This window comes from Desmodus rotundus, chromosome 7 (genome assembly GCF_022682495.2).
Source record: "Desmodus rotundus isolate HL8 chromosome 7, HLdesRot8A.1, whole genome shotgun sequence".
NCBI lineage: Eukaryota > Metazoa > Chordata > Mammalia > Chiroptera > Phyllostomidae > Desmodus > Desmodus rotundus.
The window spans coordinates 85163912-85185551 of record NC_071393.1 but is presented as its reverse complement, the minus strand read 5'-3'; the positions used below and the strand labels follow the sequence as shown (position 1 = coordinate 85185551).

The following is a 21640-nucleotide window of genomic DNA, read 5'->3' as shown; positions in this document are numbered from 1 at the left end:
GAAGTTTGTAACCTTTTCCCAAAGATTTTATGACTCATCTAAATTCGTAGTTACTTGAAACGGGACAATATACTTCTGTCAGAGGCATAACTTACTCCTGTACATGAGTTTCCCTCCACTTAGAGACCCTACAATATACTGTTTGTTCGAGATTTATTTTTGATCAGAGATTTCTGGGGAATTGTACTGGGTCTCAGAATACATTGATTTACTCTCTCTCTCCTATTGATAGCAAGGCACTAAGTTTCTGGGGTAACTTTAAATTTTGCTGCAAGAAAAGAGAAAGACTAAAAAAGTGACTCCTGAGATGTGCATCCTTTTGACTAGTTCTTATTCTCACTGTACAATTTGCTTATTGTCTCAGAATCTCAAATGATCTTAAGAGTTATCTAGAACACATTTTTCATTGTCAGCTTTCTTACAAATTAAGGGGATTAGATTTATGATCCCCAAGGCCACTTCTTACCCTAAATTCTAGATTATGGGAGTTTATGAGTAATATATGCAAGGTATTAATAGCATACTATGTATATTATACCCACACGCTTTTGTTTACATGATAAATGTATTCCTCATAAGAATACTGAGATATAGGCAACACACATAATGGTATCCTCATTTTACTACATATTACCTTTATAATCTAGAAAGAAAGGTCATAAGTGGTAGTAGCCACCCTAGAACCAGGTATCTGAATTCCAGGTCTGTTTTCACCACACTTAGGAATCCAGATTGTTCAGGATTAACTCTGGTTAAGATCTGATTTCTTATGGCTTTGGTCTTAGTGCTTTTTGTTTTCTGATTTGGATGTGTTAAGAATACAATTAAGGATTTTAGTCTATAAAGTGTTTTGATTTATTTGACTTTCTAAACTGCAGATGCCTTGTACTTAAACATTTGCATGGGTGGATGCATTACTGGATGGGAGTCTTTAGACTATAATGTATATTTTCATTCATTTATTCATTCATTCAACAAATAGTTATTGAGTGTCTGCCTGTCCTAAACCCTTTCTGGACTCTGAGAATATAGCAGTGGACTGACATGGATCCTGGCCTGCAGGATCCTGGGTTGTGGCGGCAATAGACAAATACACAGGGACTACCGAGTCCTGTGGAGGAAAAGGGACGGCATGGCCACTCTCTAAGTGAGAGAGGGCGAGGGCTAGAGAGAGCCCACCCCTTGCCTGGACAGGCTTTTATTGCTTTTCTGAGCACATTACAGGGAGGATGGTCCTCATTTACTATGCACAGGTTCAACACAGGTGATTACCTTTTAAGGATAACAGAGGACAGAATACTGCTAATTACTTCAAAGAGAAGGATGTTACAGCTCAAGAGGGAAACTGCTCACACTCCATACTTGGGTGGTTTAGCACAGATTTTAGAAAGATAAAGATACTCAGTAAATATTTGCTGCCTCAGGGTGAGGGAGTTTTAGCAAGAGCAAGTCTCATAGCAGTCTAGGTACAATGCAGGCCTGATTTCCCATGGGAGAACCTAGCCTGGGCGTGGGTCCTGCTGGCCAACCTCGCTCCCCACTGGCTTTTCCGAGTGGGGGCTGGGCCACATTTCCCATGCATGGAAAGGTTCCCCATAGTGGAAAAACAAGAAAGAAATCCCTGTGTTTGAAGGAGAATTTAAAATCTAGCAAATTTGAAATGAGTTTAATTATGAGTAAGGATAAAACAAAAATATAATGGTGAAGAAGTTTGCTGTGGGTAACTGTTGCTATTATCCCAGGGCATGGGGGCTGGAATTAGAATTGTAGTAATTACCTGAGTACCACTCTGTGTTCCACATTATGTGCATGTTCTCATTTCACCCTCCTAATACCCTGAGGTAGTATTGTTATTCTCATGTTATAGATGAGAAAATTGAAGCTCAGTGGGCTTAAGTGACTCACATTTAATCCTAACCAGACTTAAAGTTCATACTCTTAATCAATTCCCTCCCTTTTGAAATACAGAGCTTAAAGTCATAAAGAAAAGAGTTTATTCAATCCATATTTATTATTTTTATGTTCAAAGTACTGTGTTTCAGGTACCGTTTGGAATGTAATAATAATTAAGAAATGCTTCCCATCTTTCATAGAGGATATATGAGGAAGAAGCATCAAGATCAGTTTGGTTAAAAGACTATTTATGAAGTACCCACTGTGGGTCAGGCACTGTGTATGTACTCAAGGCCTGGTCTCCATCCTGAGGAAATTGTATCGTTTCATTAAGTAGACATCAGTGTAAAACAGATAATTTAAGGGAGATACAAACCAGACTAATGCAAAGTGGCTGGTTGTTGGGTAGACAATGTTGCAAAATTCCAGTAAGAGCAGCTAATTTTCCAGAGCACCAGGGATAAAAAGAACTTACCTCAGGAACATCATCTTTGGTATGATGTTAGTTAATTATTACAAATATATTAATTCCCTGGTAAATGTTCTCCAAATTTGTTTCTGTTACAGTTCTTCTCAGCAACCTGACAAATTGCCTTGTCTACAGTCTACTAGGCAAAGTCAAAAAGGCGACAGGCAAGTGGGTGGGCATGAGCCAAGCGCGCATTGCCTGAAGATGAAAACTGCCCCGCGTGCTTTGGGGCCGTGTGGCCACAAGCACTCCTTTCTCTACCACTTCTTGGTTCTGAGAAGCACACCTTAACCAAGCTAGGAGTGAAGGTCAAAATGCAGATACTTTTTGAACAGTGATTTTCCTTGCAGTTCCAGAAGCTGTGGTGAAAAGACTACTACAAAGTTAGGAGGCTGTTAAAACAGACCCATGCGAGTCCTTCTTGCTCCTTCTTTGGGATCTTAGCCTATCACATGTATCTGATGTTCATGGAATGAGCTATTCCCCCAAAAGCATTTTTCTTGATAACTAAAACTTATCTATTTAAATCTTGTCTTAGAAATTGTTTAAATCGCTACTTTGTAATTTTTTGCCATCTTAAACAAAGTATGTTAGGCATCTTCTCATCTCTCATTCAGCCAGTCAGTGACAAGACAGGCAGAAGTTATTGTCAGGCTAACAAACAATGGAGCCCTCACAAGTGATGGGGGTTTGGGATGATTTGCCCGTTCATCAAGAGCCCCAAGGCTGCCAGATTTTGTGGCTCTAAAGACAGGTTTTGTAGGTTTGGGGGTTTTCTTTTTCTTTGGTATGATTCACTTTTTTCCTGTGCTTGCTTCAGTTAGAAATCACATTCCTTCTTTCTCCCTTGCTCTTTAATCTACTAATTTGAATTCCAGTGAGCTGTTATATGAGCTGTCATTTCACCGAAGAGAAATTATGTGATCTTCCCTGTGTGTTTTCATATGGGAGAACATACCTGCTAGTTCCCCAAGATTACTCCCAATCTACAGTTTTTGCTAAAAATGGACGTGTGTTTAGTCTAGTTGTATTCCCCACCCCCATTTTTAATGGCTATAAGTATATTTGTGTTACCTGTTTCATATGTGTTTAGTTCTCATAATTTATATTTTTATAAAAATTATTTCACTAACCCTTCCAAATTGTGAGCATACAGCTATTTATAATATTCACATTTAAAATATTAATTTTAGTTACACTCACTTTCTCTGTATATTATTTTCTGGTGTCTTTAATTTCTTCATCAAACTTGCTATAGATTTACTTGTATTATTTCTCTTTTCAAGAAACTTGGTTTTAGTTTTGTAGATTTTCAAAAAAACATCATTATATCAATGTATAGCCGTTTTTGTTTGATTTTTTTCATTCTTTGGATTTACTCTACTCTTTTATAAAATATTTGAATTTGGTTGTTTAGCTTATTAACTTTCTGTCTTAATATGTGCATTTAAGGCTACAGTTTTCTTTCTAATACAATATCTACATCTACAAAGTTTTATTATGTGAAGTTTTCATTGTCTTTTGGTTCTTAATAATATCTAAACTTCATTTTGTTTTCTCAGCAGTCCAAGGAACATTCAGTGTGTGTTTACATATATTTCCAAATATTTAAAGTGGGAGAATTTTAACATGTGTTTGTATGTTTTGGAAGATGAGTTTAGATTTTTATTCATTTTGGTTAGATAGTGTTGCTGTATGATATTAATTCTTTGGGATTTGTTGAGGCTTTTCATGGTCAGTTTTATAAATGTCATACATATGACTTAATAGAATGTTTTTATTTAATGTCTGGGTTAAGAAATATATATATACCCATATTATAAGTGTAAATTTTGTGTTCATTTTATATTTTTATTTTTGTCAGCTTGATGTATTTATTACTGATTGAGATATGTGAAATCTCCCTCTTTAATAGTAGACTTATCAATTTTTCTTTGTAATTATGCAAAATTGTATTTTATGTATTTTGAGGGTCTGCTCTTGAGTACCTAGAGATTGGGAACTATTATCCCTTTCTGGTGAATGATTTATTTAATTATTATATAGTGATCCTTTTCCACCAACAATGCTTTTTCTTACAGCCTACTTATTTCTCCAATATTATACCAGTTTGCTTTCATAACTATTTGCCCGACATATCCTGTCCATCCCTTTATTTTCAACACTTCTATGTTGATAATGTTGGGTTTTTTAATAAATAAGGTACACTAAGATATATTCTAATTGAGAATCTTTATTTTTTAACTAATACTAATTCATCTATTTGTTGTAAATTGTGATGTCTTTGGATGTGAATTTACCATTTGGTTTTGTTTTTGATTTTCTATGCTTTTTGCTTTTAAGATTTTTTTCCTTCTATTGATTGATAACTTTTTAAAATTTCTTTATTCTACCATCCTGTTTGGAAGATATACACTGTATTTTTTTTTCTTTTAGCATCTTGTCATGTAACCTTATGTTGGAAAAATATGAAGTTAACCATTCTCTCTGCTCTCTTCCCATTCATACCAGGACATTTAACATAAGTTCCACATTGTCTTCTTTATGGTCCCATCTAGAATTTTAGTTTAACTTTTAACCTCCCAATTATCCTCATCATTGTTAATTTTATTATTTTACAAAAAGTGCTCATTTAGATTTACTTGTGTGTTTACTAATTTCCTTGCTAACCATTTTTGTGCTACTTTCTTTCTTTTTGATTTAATATATCTTTCATGAAGTACATTCTTTCATAATTCTTTCCACAAGATTTCTAAATGTTGTATTCTCTGAGGCCTTGTTTGTTGGAAAATGTCTTTGTATTACCCTCACATTGCATGACAGCTAAGTCTAAAATCCCAGGTTGGCATTCATCTCCCTTTGGCATTTTGCTGGGAATATTCCTGTAGCTTCTGGCCATTATTTTGCTGTGGAGAAATCTGCTTTAAGCATACTTACTATTTTGCTGTTTATTCATTTTTTAGGTTGTTTCATTTCATTTCATTCATGTTTTGCCTTTAGTATACTACAATTTCTCTAAGATGTAATTTGGTGTCCATAATTTCCACTTTAAGTTTCTTTAATACTTACCGAATTCTTGAATCTAAGTTTTCATATCTTAGAAACATTCTGAGAAATGGTGGACTGATTAATTTTTTAATAATTATTTTTAAAACAGTCTCAAACTTACAGATGAGTAGTAAATATAGCACACAGAACTATTTTCATGAAAACTATTTGATAGGAAGTTGGCAATCTGTTACCCTATCTGTTCAGAATACTTTAGTGTATATAGAACAAGGATATTATCCCTTGAAATCTCAATTAATCCTTCAAAATTAGGAAGTTAATTTTAAAATATCACTATCCTTCAATCCTTAGACCTCATTCAAGTTTTGCCAGTTATCCCAGTGAGTCTGTTATAGCCAAAGAATCCAGTCAAGAACCAGGTATCGCACTTAGTTGCCGTGTCTCTTCAGTCTCCTTTAGTTGGACAGTTTCTTATTCTCTCTTGGACGTTCCTGACCCTGACACATTTGAAGATGACAGGCCAGTTGTTTTGCAGGAGTCCTTCGGTTTATGTTGTCATGATGAGATTCAGGTCATACGTCTTTGGTAGGGAGACCACAGGGTTGATGTGTGTTCTTCTCATTGCATCCTATTGGGTGACACATTAATTTTTCTCTGTACCATTACTGAAGTTGTTTACTTTCACTACTTGATTAAGGTGGTTTCTGCCAGCCTTTTCCTATATATGGCATTATCTCTCTGTATTTGAAGTGAAAGAGGTTCAACTGGGATTATCATGTCATTGAAACCAGAACTTAGAACTCTTTGGTTAGCTTATTACCGTGATTGGCCCTGATGTACTGAATTGCAAAACTGAGAGTATTTTCTATAAAAATCTTGTTTTCATGCTATTAGGCACTCTAGTAAGAATAGTACAGCTCTTTTATAGGCTGCATACACTTGTATACTGGCCTAAGAAGCGAGCCATGGGAAACTAGTTCCTGATTTCCAAATAACTGAACAAGTAAAATGTTGAAGGCAGCTGGTTTGCAGGTTAAGCACTGCCTGTGTTGTATTTGTATTCATGGTATGAATGCATACTCGTGTGTCTATGTGTCTGTCTGTGTGCAATTGAACATTCTAAATAATATATATGACAAGCTTTAACATTTTATATTGATCCCCTTGTTTCGATTTAGTACCCGAAGTCTTGCAGAACAGGTTTTCATTTTCCTAACTTTCTGAAGCCAAATGTAGGAAGTAAGCTTGGTGTCTTTCTCCTCTCTCATCTTTGACATTTTAATTGAGATAAAATATATGCCACTAAATCAGAAAAGAAAACGTACAAATTTATTCTGAGGACATAAAGCATTATTTATTCCCAAATTATTTGTATTTCTGAAAAGAATGCCTATTTAGGGGAGAAACTTTTCACTCACTGTTTCACAAAATGTAATTTGTGTGTCACTAGCTGAAAATTTTGGGTGGTACACAGGTCATATGTAGTATAGACGGAACATGAATATGACAGAAATCATGACAGCCATACATCAATCTGTGAAGTCCATGAAACACTAATTTTATGGAAAAGATTTACTTTTTAATAAAGAATTTAAAATATTTTTATTTGGGTGAGGTGACATTTCTGGGGAGAAGGAGTCTGCAAAGTTGTCTTCAAATTGTGGTATGTGCACAGCTCTATCCTTGAGAGGCCTAGCTGGGCTTTGGAGAGGTGAGGACCACCCCAAGTCAGAGCTGGGTATTAAGTGGGTAGACTGTTTCTATCCTCTTTGTCACTATCAGTAATCAAGAGTAGGAATAAAAGTCATTCCTCTTTGACAAATTAACACTAAGGAGTCTCTTATGACTACCTTTCCCTCTAATTGAAGAATCTGGTAGAACATGCTCCAATTTGTGTCATTATAAATCCACTTTGATACATGATCAGTTTCTCCGACCCTAAGAATGACCACTGTGTACACTTCTTCCCTTGTCTGTGTTTCCAGGATTCTCTCAACATGAGGTCCTCCCTGCAGGCAGTCGTGCTCTGGGGAAAGAAGGCCCCTTCCCACAGCATCACCGCCATCATGATCACTGATGATCAGGCAACAATTGTGACTGGAAGTCAAGAGGGTCAGCTCTGTCTCTGGAGTCTCTCAGCTGAACTAAAGGTGAGTGAAAACTATTACACTGAAACAGACTACACACAAAATAAGCATAGCTTGCTTCTTCTATCTGCAATGACAGTGGAAGGTTTGCAGGGTTGTTAGGGAGATGCTTACTGAAATCACAAATTGGTTTTACTCCTGGATTTGGAGAGAACGAAGCGTTACATGGTAGATCAAGACCATATTGGAAAATTATATTATTAATATTGCTAATCTTAGCTACTAGTTGTTATCACCCTTTAAGCTATGCTGAGTTTTACTATTTTATACCCTGAATTATATGTTTAAGTAACTGATCTACAGACATGTATGTATAATTCTAAAAATTATGGCTCATTAATCTAAACAAAGGGCACCCTGAAAAACCACTATGAACTAAATGCGTAATATCTTAATTATCTGGGTGTTGCTGTCCGTTGGCCTTCTCGCCATGTTTTTAGTCTCTGCTTGCCAGTGATTTTTACAGGTTGCATCACAAAGCCCTAAATCCAATTTACTATTCTCGTCCTCCTATTTCAGAACCTGACCTCATCTAGGATTTGGCCCATTGATTAGCAATTAATTGTCCCTGTCCCAAGTCATAAACATTTACCATATTGGGGTAGTTATTTGCTTAGCTCCAGCGGCATGCAGAGCCAATCTGAACGTTTAAACTGACGATGTACTTAAAGTATACTGCCCTCATTAAGAAGCCTTTTAAAGATCAAAGACTATTTTTAGCCTTTAAAGTTTGTCACTTTAAAACCTAAATTAACAATTAATTGTAATTCTATTTTATAGTGTAATTAATTAACATCTCCCATCACTGAACAATTGCACTACAGGACTGCCAAGAACTGCACAGCAGAGCAGCTCAGCTCAATGTTTATGAACATTCCTGAAAGAAGGAACTGGTGTTATTTCAACAGATGAGCTTTGAAAATGATGGCTTTCACATTTATTATCTCTTATAATATAAACTCAGACCCTAAATGGCTAAAAATGTCTTTCTATTCTTTTTAATGTTGAACTGTAATGTTTTTCAGCCAGAATATGTATGTTACTATAGCTTAAGAAAATTTGATTCCTCACTTCTGTATCTTTTTAGGCATATTCCTGGTATTTATTCAACATTTATTCAATATGCATTTATTGAGTAGATGTTATAAGTTAGGCAGTATGCTGAGTACCTGAGTTCAAATATGAATAATGAGACCCGGTGCGGCCTGCCCAGAGGTTATAGTAGGCTAATGCAATGCAGTTATTTTATAATACAAGGTATTCTAACTAGGAAGAGTTAGATCTTCAGTGGGAGACATTATGCCATGCTTTTCTTAGGAGCAAGTCTTTCGCTTGGGGTTAGAGCAATGGTTCTTAACGGAAACTGATTTTGGCCCTCCCACCCCTAAAGACATTTGGTAACATTGGCAGACACTTCTTTGTGGCATCAAGTGGGTAGAGACCAGGGATGCTATAAACATCCTATACGCACGTGACAACCCCTTATGACAGCCCCTTATGACAAAGGATTATTCCATCCAACATGCCAATAGTGTTTATATTGAGAAATCCATGGTTATAGATTGATGGAGGAATTGGAATCTGATCGGCAAGGGTAGAAGAAACAAGGAGAACCAGCAAGAAGATTTAAGCTGGGGGTTGGGGCAGCTCTGTGATTTAGAAATTTACTGTGAGGACAAGGTGAAAAAGTTAGTAACACAAATATGATACTAATTAGTATGAATGTGAGATTTTCTGTGGCTAACTATAAGGCCAGAAAGAATGAACATCTTCTCTTATTTTTTCCCATGAATTTCACTCTTACATGACAATGGACTAACTATTATCAGGGAAAACTCTAGGCTGTTGAAAAATCTAGGCCTTTTTGAGTTCTCAACAAATCCTGTTGTTGTCTTTAAGGCAGTGAAGTGAGTGGTCCATCACCGATATTTTAATACTTAGTTTAACTTGATTTCTGTTTGAAAAATGTATATATAAAGGCATAATTTGGTCAGGGAAGGAAGAAGGGAGGCCTTAAGAACATGGGAGATTATAAGGGGGGACATTAATATGTGGGTGACTGAGTGGCTGTAGGACAGCTTGAAGCCATAGGACCTATTGGGGTGAAGACAACAGGTAGGAGAGAAGGAATTTGCAGGGGAGGGCAGTGAAATGATATGGGAGCCATTTATTTTCTCTTCATACTAAATTTGGAAAGGACTTTCCTCTCTCCAAAACGATTTGGTAAGAACACTCACTTGCCACCATATAAGTGGAAAAGCAAACCAAGGACACCTACTTAAGCAGATGTTTCTGTTGTTGTTCAGGTATAGGTCCCTCCAAGTTTCACGGAGTCTAATGTAGAAAACAGACTTGTTAACAGGAAGTTGTAAAGCAGTAGGTTACTTTCTGTTTCAGTGAGTATGACTATGTATATCATATAAGTGAAATCATACAATGCTTATCCTTTTGTGACTGGCTTATCACACTCGACATAATGTCCTCAGGTTTCATCCATGCTGTAGCATGTGTCAGAATGGCCTTCCCATTCAAGGCTAAAAAATATTACCTTGTTTGTATAGGTCACATTTTGTTTATTCATTCACTCATCAATGGCCACTTGGGTTGCTTCTGCCCTTTGACTAATGTGAGTGATGCTGCTATGAATCTGTGGGTACAATTATTTGTTTGAGTGGCTGCCTTCACTTCTTTGGGGTATATAGTCAGAGGTAGGATTTCTGGGTCATATGATAATTCTATTTCAATTTTTTTGAGAGGTTGCCAAACTGGTTTACATAGCAGTTTACATTTTGCATTCCCCACCAGCAGTGTGCAAACGTTCCAACTTGTAAACATCCTCACCGTCACTTGTTATTTTCTTTTTTGTTCGTTTTATAATAGCCAGTGTAATCAGTGCAAAGTGGTATCTCAATGTGGTTTTGCAGGAAAAGTCTATCTGAGGGTGATGTTGGAATTGTGTTCTATGATGACCGGGACTTCAACAGGAAAAGAAGTAGGAGGAGAATGCAGACAGAATAAGTGTGTATAAAAAGTATGAATATTTTGCTTTTTGGGGAACTGGTAGGTGTAGTTGAGTAGGCCTGGAACACAGAGTGTAAGTGAAAGGGGACAGGCACATCTGTAAGGGCTATAAGGGATGGAGCAGACTCAGTGTAGAATTTGATTTACTGAGGGGGGTAGATTTTTTTCAACTAGCAAGAGCTAACACTACATCTTCATTAAAAGTGGTGCTGTTAAGGTATATGAGGATGTTTTATGCAAGGAGATGACATAATACTATGTTATTACATTTGTGATTTAGAATACACTGGGTATTAATATGAAGGGAATATTGAATGGAGGGGGAGATAAGATAAGGAATTGTGGGTAGTAGGATTCTACAGCACTATAGTCATGGAAGGTTTTGAGCATGAACCAAATCCGTGGCCAAGCAGAAAGAAGGGGAGATGAAACTTGGGAAGCTGTTAAGAAGAGAGTAGACAGAACTGAGCAATAGTTGGATGTGGGGTAAAGGAGCAGGAACAGTCAAGGAGATGTTTCAGGTTTGGGGTTTAGGTGATGGATGGGATTTGGGGGGATAATGATATTGTATAAGGAACAGAACATAGGAATAGGGAGGGAAAGAAGGTGATTTAATTTTGGGGTATCTTGGAGTATCCAAATATTCATCAGGTTTCCTTTGTCTGCGGGTGGCAGGTGGCGGGATACAGAGGAGCAGGAGACTAAGTCTCGCTGTCCTGGGTTCTCATCATATGTCTAGATTATGCTTGCTGCTTCCAGGCTCAGGGTCTGACACACAAGATTTCTAGTTTCCCTGGAACTTTTGTCTACTAATGAGGAGCCTCTCCAAGTATCATATTAGAAACTTTTTCACTTGGGTTTCCTGGTATTGATTGCCAGTACTCATTACACCCTTAAGAATAGAAAAAGCCCTGGCTGGTGGGATTGAGTGCTGGTCTGTGAACCAAAGGGTCGCTGGTTGGATTCCCAGTCAGGGTACATGCCTGAGTTGCAGGCCAGGTCCCCAGTAGGGGCACACCAGAGGCAACCACACATTGATGTTTCTCTCCCTCTCTTACTCCCTCCTTCCCCCTCTCTAAAAATAAATAAATAAAATCTTTTAAAAATATTAAAAAATAAAGAATAAAAAAAGATGAGTTGAATAGCCTCTGAAACATATTCCCTTAGGGTTGAACTGTTGTATTTTCTTTCTGTTTAATACTCACAAGGAAACACAACAATAACAAAATGAAGGTGATCGATGTTGCCTAGAAAGAATAGAGATATCTGAGTCAAGTTCTAGCTCATATTTGCCAACTCTGTATTATTGGACAAATGAGTTATATTCCTTGAACTCAACTATATCACCTTTGAAATGAGGATTAAACACTTTTCATAGTTGCACCAGTGCCTGGAATTTGGTAGATGCTGGTCAACTCGTGTGTTCTTTTCACTTTCTCATTTGTGCCATCAGAGTACTTGGTGTAGGGGTGGGGGTGGGGGGACAGTGCTTCCTAGAGGTAGAGCAATGAATACAAGGAAAGGTCTCCTGCCTTTCATCATGACAATGACTAGGTGTGATTGTAGAAGTTTTTATTATTCTTCACATCAGTTCTAAAATATGATAAAATTAGGAGACTGGTGAATTGTCACAGCTTACTCAACTACATGTGGGGATTTAGTAGCAGAATGAGCCGAGTACAATATCAAAAGCAGTGGTGTTCCGTTCTGATATTTTGTCCCTGGTGGATTTTCTCTGGAGGAGGCAATGTCCTTGATGTGCCCCAATTCATTGTTTAATTTGGCCTGCAATATGTTGGAAATGGGATTAAATTCCCAGGGGTGTGCTTTCCCAAGTGTGGTGATGGGGAAACATATTATATTGTTCTGAGATGGAACCTTCTGAATTTCCCGGGAATAAGGTAGAGAATCAGAACTTGGGTTGTAAGGGATTCTAACCAACCACAAACCCTCCTTGTGGCACTAGAAGTTTAGTCTGGTTACAGGCTTTTTAAAGAAGTATTTCTGGTTATGATAGAAATAAGATGAAGGCAGAGAACAATTATACCATGAAGTAATTTGTTCTCATTGATATGGTCGAGTTATCAAATGCATACATCTATGTTTGCATAGTTCAGAAAAAATGAATATTAATTCATTTGGAAATTAGAATTTTATTACTCATGAAACAAGTTGTATTAACTATAAGTTTTCTACTTATTCAAATTAAATTTTTAGTCCCTTAATGGCAAACCCTTCTCCATGTTAGGGGATCTGGCGTGTTTTCCATTTTTATGGTATAATTTTTATAATCATGTTATACAAAATAATGAGAAATAGACTTTTTTTTACACATGAAATAATTGAAGGATTAGCCCTTAATGCCCTATTGTTAAATTCACAGATTGGAGAAAAATACTGGCATTTTAAATAATAGCTCAGTTGCAGTTTTATTTTTAACATAGAAAAGTAAAGTATTTCAGAAGCAAGAAGTCAAATAAGGTATTATAATGGTTACAAAAAGGGTTATCTTTTGTTTGTGTTTTGTAAACTCATTTCTGAACTCTGAAATTTGCATATTACTATTCTACTATCATTTGAGGCACATTGGGTGCATAATAAACATCAACACTGGCTTATTTGTATTCAAAACCTAGATGTTGTAAAACCGGTCTGGCAGTCTTCTCGGTTTCGTGGTGGATACAAAACCAAAAACAAACAAAGTGACCTGTGCAGCACAGTATCTTTATTTAGAAGTTCTGTGGGTTTTGAAATGCCACATATCAGTTTTCCTGACTATGTACAGCAAAACATACTATACCAGGATTTACTTAGCAGAATTATGAATATATATGTAATGTCATGTTTATATTCTCAACCAAAAAGTTTATAGCTGTTTAAAAGCTTACCCTTATCATTTTCAGATTTCAGCAAAACAACTTCTGTTTGGTCATTCAGCTTCAGTAACATGTTTGGCAAGAGCGAGAGACTTCTCTAAACAGCCCTATGTGGTTAGCGCTGCCGAGAATGGGTAGGTATGATGCATGAACTCTGTACCCATCTCTATTTCCTCTCTAGTTTTAACAGCTGATGGGGTACAGAATTCTAGGGCTGGAGGAATCTTAGTGATCAACATGTTCCTTTTACATTTAGAAAAGTTTAGATTTTGAATGGCTGAGTAATTTATGTGATGGTCCCAAGGAATGTAATCTGTACTCTGACTCCCAATATTTAAACATCCCAATGTGTGTATCAGGCTTTCTGGCAGCCTCACTGTGTAAATTGCACCTATTTTAGAATTGAAAATGGAAAAGTCTGGGTACTTGTCTTTTTTCATGTAGCAACTCACTTTGAGCTCTTAAGCAAAACTATCCATGCCTTCGTAGTTCTGTAAAACAATTCAACAGTTACAATCTTCACATTGTACCCTTGTCTGACCATTATGAAGTGAACAGGGGAGAGGATTCGATTGTAAGTGGAATTAAGGGAGAGAGAAGAGAAAGGAACATAGACTGTAATTTGGGCTCTGTTTCATAAAAATGAGGTTTGTTTCAGTGAAGTAGGACTCAGCTCTAGGAAAAGTCCCCACGGATGGAAGAGCTACTAGGAACTAGACTCCACTGGTGAGTTATTTGCCAAAGTATACTCAAGAATGCAAAATTGATTTAGAATGGATTTGTGAATGAGGGATAAGGTTACAGGTTGAAACAAGAAAACCCCTCCTTTTCTTGTTTTTAGTACAAGGAAAAATTATATGGCTTTAAATTCTGAGAACCAAAAGAATGAGGAATCAAGTGTCCAACTTGGAGAAACTAAATAGTTTATAACAAAATAGCTAGTGGAACTGATATCAGAGAAGTACTTATTCCCATAGGTTATAGCAGGGAAGTGCCTATTCCCCTAATTGTTATACTTAGACTGAATTTTGAATAAGGCTAACATGGAATGGCCCAGTGCATTCTCTTTTAGTGGTTGCTGGGAGCACCGGTACAATATGGCTGCCACAAAGCCAGCTATCCATGCTGGATATTCATTCACACTCTTGAGAATTCGGGGAGTGGTGGTAGATTCTTTTCTGAGACTACCTGGAGAACAGGTAGTCTCAGAAAAGTAACAGATCAGTGAGAAATAGACCTGAAAAGTAACTGAGTTCCAGATGGAGGTTTTTGCCCATAGTCGTCTAGCTCCAAAAAAGAATCTAGGGCTAATGGACAGATTCTTGATGATTGATGAATTCAGCTGTATGAGTCCTGTAAATATGATTGTTGCACAGCCAAAGAGTCTGGTTTGGTCTTCCTTTTCCAATATGACTTGAATTTTCTAGAACTCTGTTCGTTTGGTGTCCAAAACTTATCCTGCATCTATATTTCTTAGAACTACTGCATATTTAGCATCTAATTTAATCTCCTGGAAGCTATTACAATTACTAGGCTTGGACTATTATTCCTCAAACATGTAATATGGGTTTTTTTGTTTGTTTGTTTTTAGTTTTCAGAAGTCCCAGGAAGTGGCTGGGGTGTCAGCCTTTCTGCCTCCGAGATGATCGGAGGGGGATTGGAGTTGCCTCATGACTCAGTTTTTCTCTATTTTCCCCAAAGTATCAATCACGTGTGGGCATGAATTCTAAGGTTCAGGAATCCCAGTGAGTTCTAGGGTAAATGAAAGGAAATAAACACTTGGAGACAGAATGAAAAGGCATGATTTACAAAGGAATGTTAATTAAACTGAGAGCTGACTTCGCAACAGTAAAATGAAACTAGGTAGCAGTGAAATATCTCAAAAAGTTGAGAGAAAATAGCTATCAACATAGAAGTATATCTCTTGCAAAAATATCTTCAAAACATGGGGGCAAAATAGTAACATTTAAGTCAAATATTAATAAAACTTTCAATTATTGCCAACAGACCCTCTAAAGTAACAAAACTCTAAATTATATTCTTCAGTAGGACAATGATTTTAGAAGGAAACTGAGCTGGGAAAAGAATATTGAGCAAGACTCAGCAAATATTTTAAAAATTAAATAGACACAGACTATAGACACAATAATATTTATATATACTCCTCACCCCACCCACACACAACCCTAAATCAAAATTGCACATAATAGTGTACTGTTGAGATCCCACATGTTCTGGAGTTTTAGAGGTGGGTAAAGACGTTGATTAACTTTAGACTTTAAACTAGATGTTCATGGTGACATTTCCAGAGTAGCTTCTAAAAGAATACACAAAAGAAATAAAACTAAAATAAACAGAATGTATAACTTTCAACTTTAAAAAGTGAACAATGATGTTTAATCCAAAGAAGACAAAAATGGGACAGATAGAAAGCCCAAAATAAGATAGTTGAAATAACTCTGAATAGAACACCAATCTAAATTATGTAAAGGCACTAAGCCCTTCAGTTAAATTATACAAATTGGCAGATAATTTTTAAAAAGAAACAGAATATCATTTTTTTAAAAAAGAAACAGCATAAGTACATGGAAAAGTTAAAAGTAAGTGGATGGAAAAAGATTTATCAGATAAATACTAACCAAAATAAGGTTGAGATAGCTGTGTTAATATTTCATGTTAATAAATATATGTAGTTAGTAGAACTTTGAGGCAAAAGTCTTGGCATTAATGAAGATGGTTTGTACTTATTAACAAAACTTTTAATCACCAGCAAGAGATGCGACTAAAGAGATAAGCAGAGGCCCGATCCTGCAGGCTTGTTGGACGCTGCTCCTCAAAGCGAAGCTTGCGTCGGAATGCCTGCAGGAGTTTGTTTAAATGCGCATTTCTGGGCCCACTCCTGGAGGAATGGGTTCATTAGGTCTGGGCTGAAGTTCAAGAACTTACACTCTGTAACACATGCCTGGACAATGCCTGTGCTGCTGGTTCTGAGACATGTTTGGAGCAGAGAGTCCAGAAACATTAGTATCACTGGGGGAGTGTTTACTGATGTCCAGGCTTCGACCATGGAAAACGTGATTCAATTAGTCTGGCTGGATATCTGGGTTGGGTCCCAGATACTAGTACTTTTTAAAAGCTCCCTGATAATTCGACTATACAGCCAGAGTTTACAATCACTAGTTTGGAGATAGAAACCTAAAAAGAGGTTAACTAACCAGGAACTTTTCAAAATTCCATGCGCCAGGATCCCAACACAGGGCTATGAAATTAGAATCTCAGAGGGTATTTTTAAAAAATATTCCCAGGGCCAAGATGGAGGCGTAGGTAGACACACTGTGCCTCCTCCCACAACCAAAAGAAGAACAACAAATTTAAAAACAAAAAACAACCAGAACTGACAGAAAATCAAACTGTATGGAAGTCCGATAACCAAATAGTTAAAAAAGAAACATTTATACAGACCGGTAGGAGGGGCAGAGATGGGCAGTTGGTCTGAGGACTCGCAGCAAGGTGGCAGATTGCGGACCGGGCGGTCCAACATTTGAGCAGATAAACCAGGAGGAACTGCTAGGGAGGGAGAAGGACCATGCAACCCAGGGTTCCAGTGCAGGGAAACAAAGCCTCAAAGCCTCTGACTGAAAACACCTGTGAGGGTCGAGGCAGCAGCGGGAGAAACTCCCAGCCTCACAGGTGAGTTCGCTGGAGAGACCCACAGGGTCCTAGAACATACACAAACCCACCCACCTGGGAATCAGCACCAGAAGGGCCCAATTTGCTTGAGGATAGAGGGGGAAGTGACTGCAAGCTGGCAGAGAGTGGAGCAAGCAGCTTTGTTCCCACAGTGATGTGAGTTGCCCTACCCTGGTGAACACCTAAGGCTCTGACCCTTGCTACGTAACGGGCACACTGAGACAAAAAAAAAAATATATATATATCATATATATACCCCAAATGAAAGAACAGATCAAAGCTCCAGAAAGAATACAATGAAAAAATGAAGAGATAGCCAACCTATCAGATGCACATTTCAAAACACTGGTAATCAGGATGCTCACAGAAATGGTTGAGTATGGTCACAAAATAGAGGAAAAAATGAAGGCTATGAAAAGTGAAATAAAGGAAAATGTACAGGGAACCAACAGTGAAGGGGAAGAAACCAGGACTCAAATCAATGATTTGGGCCAGAAGGAAGAAACAAAGAGTTAACCAGAACAGAATGAAGAAACAAGAATTCAAAAAAATGAGGAGAGGCTTAGGAACCTCTAGGGCATCTTTAAACGTACCAACATCCAGATCATAGGGGTACCAGAAAGAGGAGAGGAAGAACAAGAAATTGAAAACTTATTTGAAAACATAATGAAGGAGAACTTCCCTAATCTGGCAAAGGAAATAGACTTCCAGAGAGTCCAGGAATCTCAGAGAGTCCCAAAGAAGTTGGACCCAAGGAAGCACACACCAAGGCACATCATAATTACATTACCCAAGATTAAAGAGAAGGAGAGAATCTTAAAAGCAGCAAGAGAAAAGGAGACAGTTACCTACAAAGGAGTTCCCATAAGACTCTTGGCTGATTTTTCAAAAGAAACCTTACAGGCAAGAAGGGGATGGAAAGAAGTATTCAAAGTCATGAAAGGCAAGGACCTACATCCAAGATTACTGTATCCAGCAAAGCTATCATTTAGAATGGGAGGGCAGATAAAGTGCTTCCCAGATGAGGTCAAGTTAAAGGACTTCATCATCACCAAGCCCTTATTATATGAAATGTTAAAGGGACTTTTCTGAGAAAAAAAGATCGAAAATATGAACAGTAAAATCACAACAAATTTACAACTATCAACAACCGAACCTTAAAAAACCAAACAAACTAAACAAACAACTAGAACAGGAACAGAATCACAGAAATGGAGATCACAATGGAGGGCTATCAGCAGGGGAGCGGGAGGGGGAGAGAGGGGGGAAAAGTACAGGGAATAAGTAGCATAAATGGTAGGTAGAAAATAGACAAGGGGAGGGTAGGAGTAGTATAGGAAATGGAGAAGACAAAGAACTTACATTTATGACCTGTGGACATGAACTAAAGTAGGGGAATGTGGGTGGGAGGCAGTGTGCATGGTGAAGGGGAATAAAGGGGGAGGGAATGGGACAACTGTAATGGCATAATCAATAAAATATATATATTTAAAAAATAAAAATAAAAAATATTCCCAGGTGACTGTTGATACACAGATAAATTGAGAACCATGCTGATGAGCTCTAATTCCTTATAGAGATAATATTTTATATTGATGACTGCTTATGATTCTACTTTTTTTACTTTTGACATATGTTTCTTTACCTATGAGATACATTATTTCAGTTTCTATCATTCTTTCAGTCTTATATTTCAGACACACACAGATTTTTTTTCCAGTTATGAGTTGCATGCCTCAAGTTATTTTTAGAATAAGGGTTGATATCAACAGAGAGAAAAAAACATGAGTATTCTGTTTCTAGAACATGGTTGGTCAACCTCAGTGCTAATGACATTTGGACCACTGAAGAATTCTTTGTTGTGAGGACCATCCTATGCATCATAGATGTTTAGCAGCATGCCTGGTCTTTCTCCACTAGATGCCAGTAGTGCATCCCTAAATTGTGGCAACCCGAAATCTCTCTAAACATTGTCAAACATCCTTTGTGGGGCAAAATCGCCCAGGTTGAGAATTGTTGATTTGAAGATTGAGTCCTGGTGTTTGGCTAGAAAAATGAAAACAAAAACAAACAAGGCTACAAATTACTAAATGCAATTAAAAATATTAGTCTACATCTTATTTTCTTAGTAGCAGCTTCTCCCTGAAAGCCAATAAAACTTTCATTTTGTCCATGGAAAATTTTGTTTATGTTTTGAAACTGTCAAAATGGAAGAATATTACCCACCAATTCTGAAACAGCCATTCTGGTTTTTGTGAACAGAAATCATAGAGATTTAAATTGCTTCCACTAGATCTCTTTTGCAGCTATTATTTCATACTGTGTCTATCTCTTTGTAACCTATAGGTAACCATGTAAGAGTTTTCTAAACAAGGAGAATTTTTAAACATGAAGTGGCAAGGATCCTTTCAGGATTTTAGGAGAAGCAAAGAAACAAATCCCATCATTAATAGACCAAACGTGGCCTCTTGGTGGCACTGTTTATTTTTACAGAAGTGCCACCTCAGCTCCGCAAAACACAGCACTTGATGCGTGATGCTTTTCCGAATATGTAGTGTAAGTTCAGTGAGACAAACTGTTTTCGAGAGCATGCAGCTTCCACGGAGAGACTGTTGCACTGCCACCCTAACAGGCTGCGCTGGCTGTATCCCCACGATGTGTCGTAGGTCGGGTTGGCACTGGGTAAGATTTGTAGGCTGGCTGCAGGTATAATTACCCACAAAAAAAGGCACAGATACAGTATGTCATCCCTAATGACCACAACATTTCCCTGCCCAGTAATCTGTAACAAAAAGCCACATAAACGATCAGACTGCTTTTAAGTGCAGCACTAAAGAAAAACTTGGTGGCACAAAAATTATTCCAGCCAATTGAGTGGAAATGACAGAGAATAATATGAGGTTATCTCTGCTAGGGAGATGTGTGTTTGGAATGTCACCAAAGGACAGTGCGTGGAGAAGGCCACACTTCCTTACAGGCACACTGCCATCTGTGTAAGTACGGCCCCTTCCCTCCCACCGTTGCTGGGTTCTGCAGCTCCTTCAGGGCATCGCTCTGCACACATTTGGAGAAACGTCTTTGAAGGATGCTCTTCTCTTGAATGTTTTAGTTGGTCATTGGAGTATAATATGGTCAGTTATCATCTTTTATTTTGATATTTTCCTTTCCCCAAAGCTATTGTTCAGCCACTTCTTTTCTAATTCTTTTGTTTTTGTAAATTTCAATATAGATACACTTGAAAGATAATTTTCTTATTTTTCCTTAGGTACACTCACAAAACACGCACACACAGACACAAACACAGAAAGACCCCATTTTAATGATACGCTGTTTTATAAAGGAAAAAATGTTTTTTTCCTTGTCTCCAATTTTAATATTTTGGGGGTGGATAGATTCTTATTTTCTGAATTTGTTATTTGTGAAGAGATCAAGAGGCATAGCCAAACCCTTTGTAATCATTTCCCAACATTTAAAACCGACTTTGGCCTTTGGTAGAGGGACTCCCAGCACGTGTGTGCAGTAGCCGCATGATTGCAGTGGTGCTGACAGTTTTTCATGTCTCAGCTGTCGCTTTTAGCATCGATGACGCGCGCTGCAACACCCACAGGCTCTTTTCCGGGGCCTGGACCCTGTGCAGGGAGAGAGTTTCACGGGTAGACTATTTTACTTCATCTCCAATGAAAGCCATTCTCAAAACTTATTCAGCACTAGAACTCCTCAAATACTCTTCAAACACTTCTTCTTAACACATAACAAGGTTGCTAGAATAAAAAACCTGGTATTTGGAATAAAACTCCTTCTTCACGAGTGAGCCCCCTTTCTCTAAAAAAAAAATTATGAAATACAAGTGAGGCTGAAGTGCAAAATCAACAGCTTTAGAAGTATGGAAAAACTTAACTAAAATTCATTCTAATGAATTCATTCTAATACCTTAATTGAATAGATGATAAAACTTAAATTCAGAGAAGTTTTCACCTCAGCCAAAATTATGTTAATTGAATTGCCAGTGATAATTAATTTTTTGCTTGAATTCCATTTGCACAGTATTACCACTGCTCCTCCCGGATGACAGGAGAAGGCTGGCTTCTGTGCTGTGGAGAATATCAAGACATTGTTATAATTGATGCCAAAACCTTGACTCTTGTTCACACCTTCACATCGTCTCAGTCTCCTGACTGGGTCAACTGCATGTGCATTGTTCACTCCATGAGAATTCAAGGTAATGGGTCACATATAACACTAAGAGATTGCATGGAAAAATATCACCTTTGAACTATTTGTTATCTGGCACGAGTTTAGAATGCCTCTTTATGTTTCCTCGTTAGTGGAGATAGCTCCCTAAGCCAGATCAAGGAAAACTGGGAACACCCAGGTGAGTGGTTCAAGTCGTTGGAAAGTGAACAAGAGGTTGAGATGATGAGGAAAGAGAAGCACCTATGTTCCCACCACCCGGTTTTGCTTGGTACAGTTTTAAAAGTGACAAAAATGGGTTTCTTGTGGATTAGCAGGACTTGTGCAACTTTCATCCTGCAGTA

General features: G+C 37.6%; 1 protein-coding gene across 2 annotated transcripts in view; it reads left to right on the top strand.

The window, feature by feature from the left end:
* Positions 1 to 21640, top strand: part of WDR72 (WD repeat domain 72) — a 211183-nt gene that overhangs the window by 15543 nt on the left and 174000 nt on the right. For both annotated transcript variants that reach the window (XM_024567916.3, XM_024567915.3), the window contains exons 2-5: positions 7357 to 7521; positions 13443 to 13549; positions 20020 to 20098; positions 21150 to 21324. In XM_024567916.3, the coding sequence (XP_024423684.2) occupies positions 7369 to 7521; positions 13443 to 13549; positions 20020 to 20098; positions 21150 to 21324 (514 nt within the window). In that variant the 5' untranslated portion in view covers positions 7357 to 7368. The remainder of the gene's footprint in view (positions 1 to 7356; positions 7522 to 13442; positions 13550 to 20019; positions 20099 to 21149; positions 21325 to 21640) is intronic.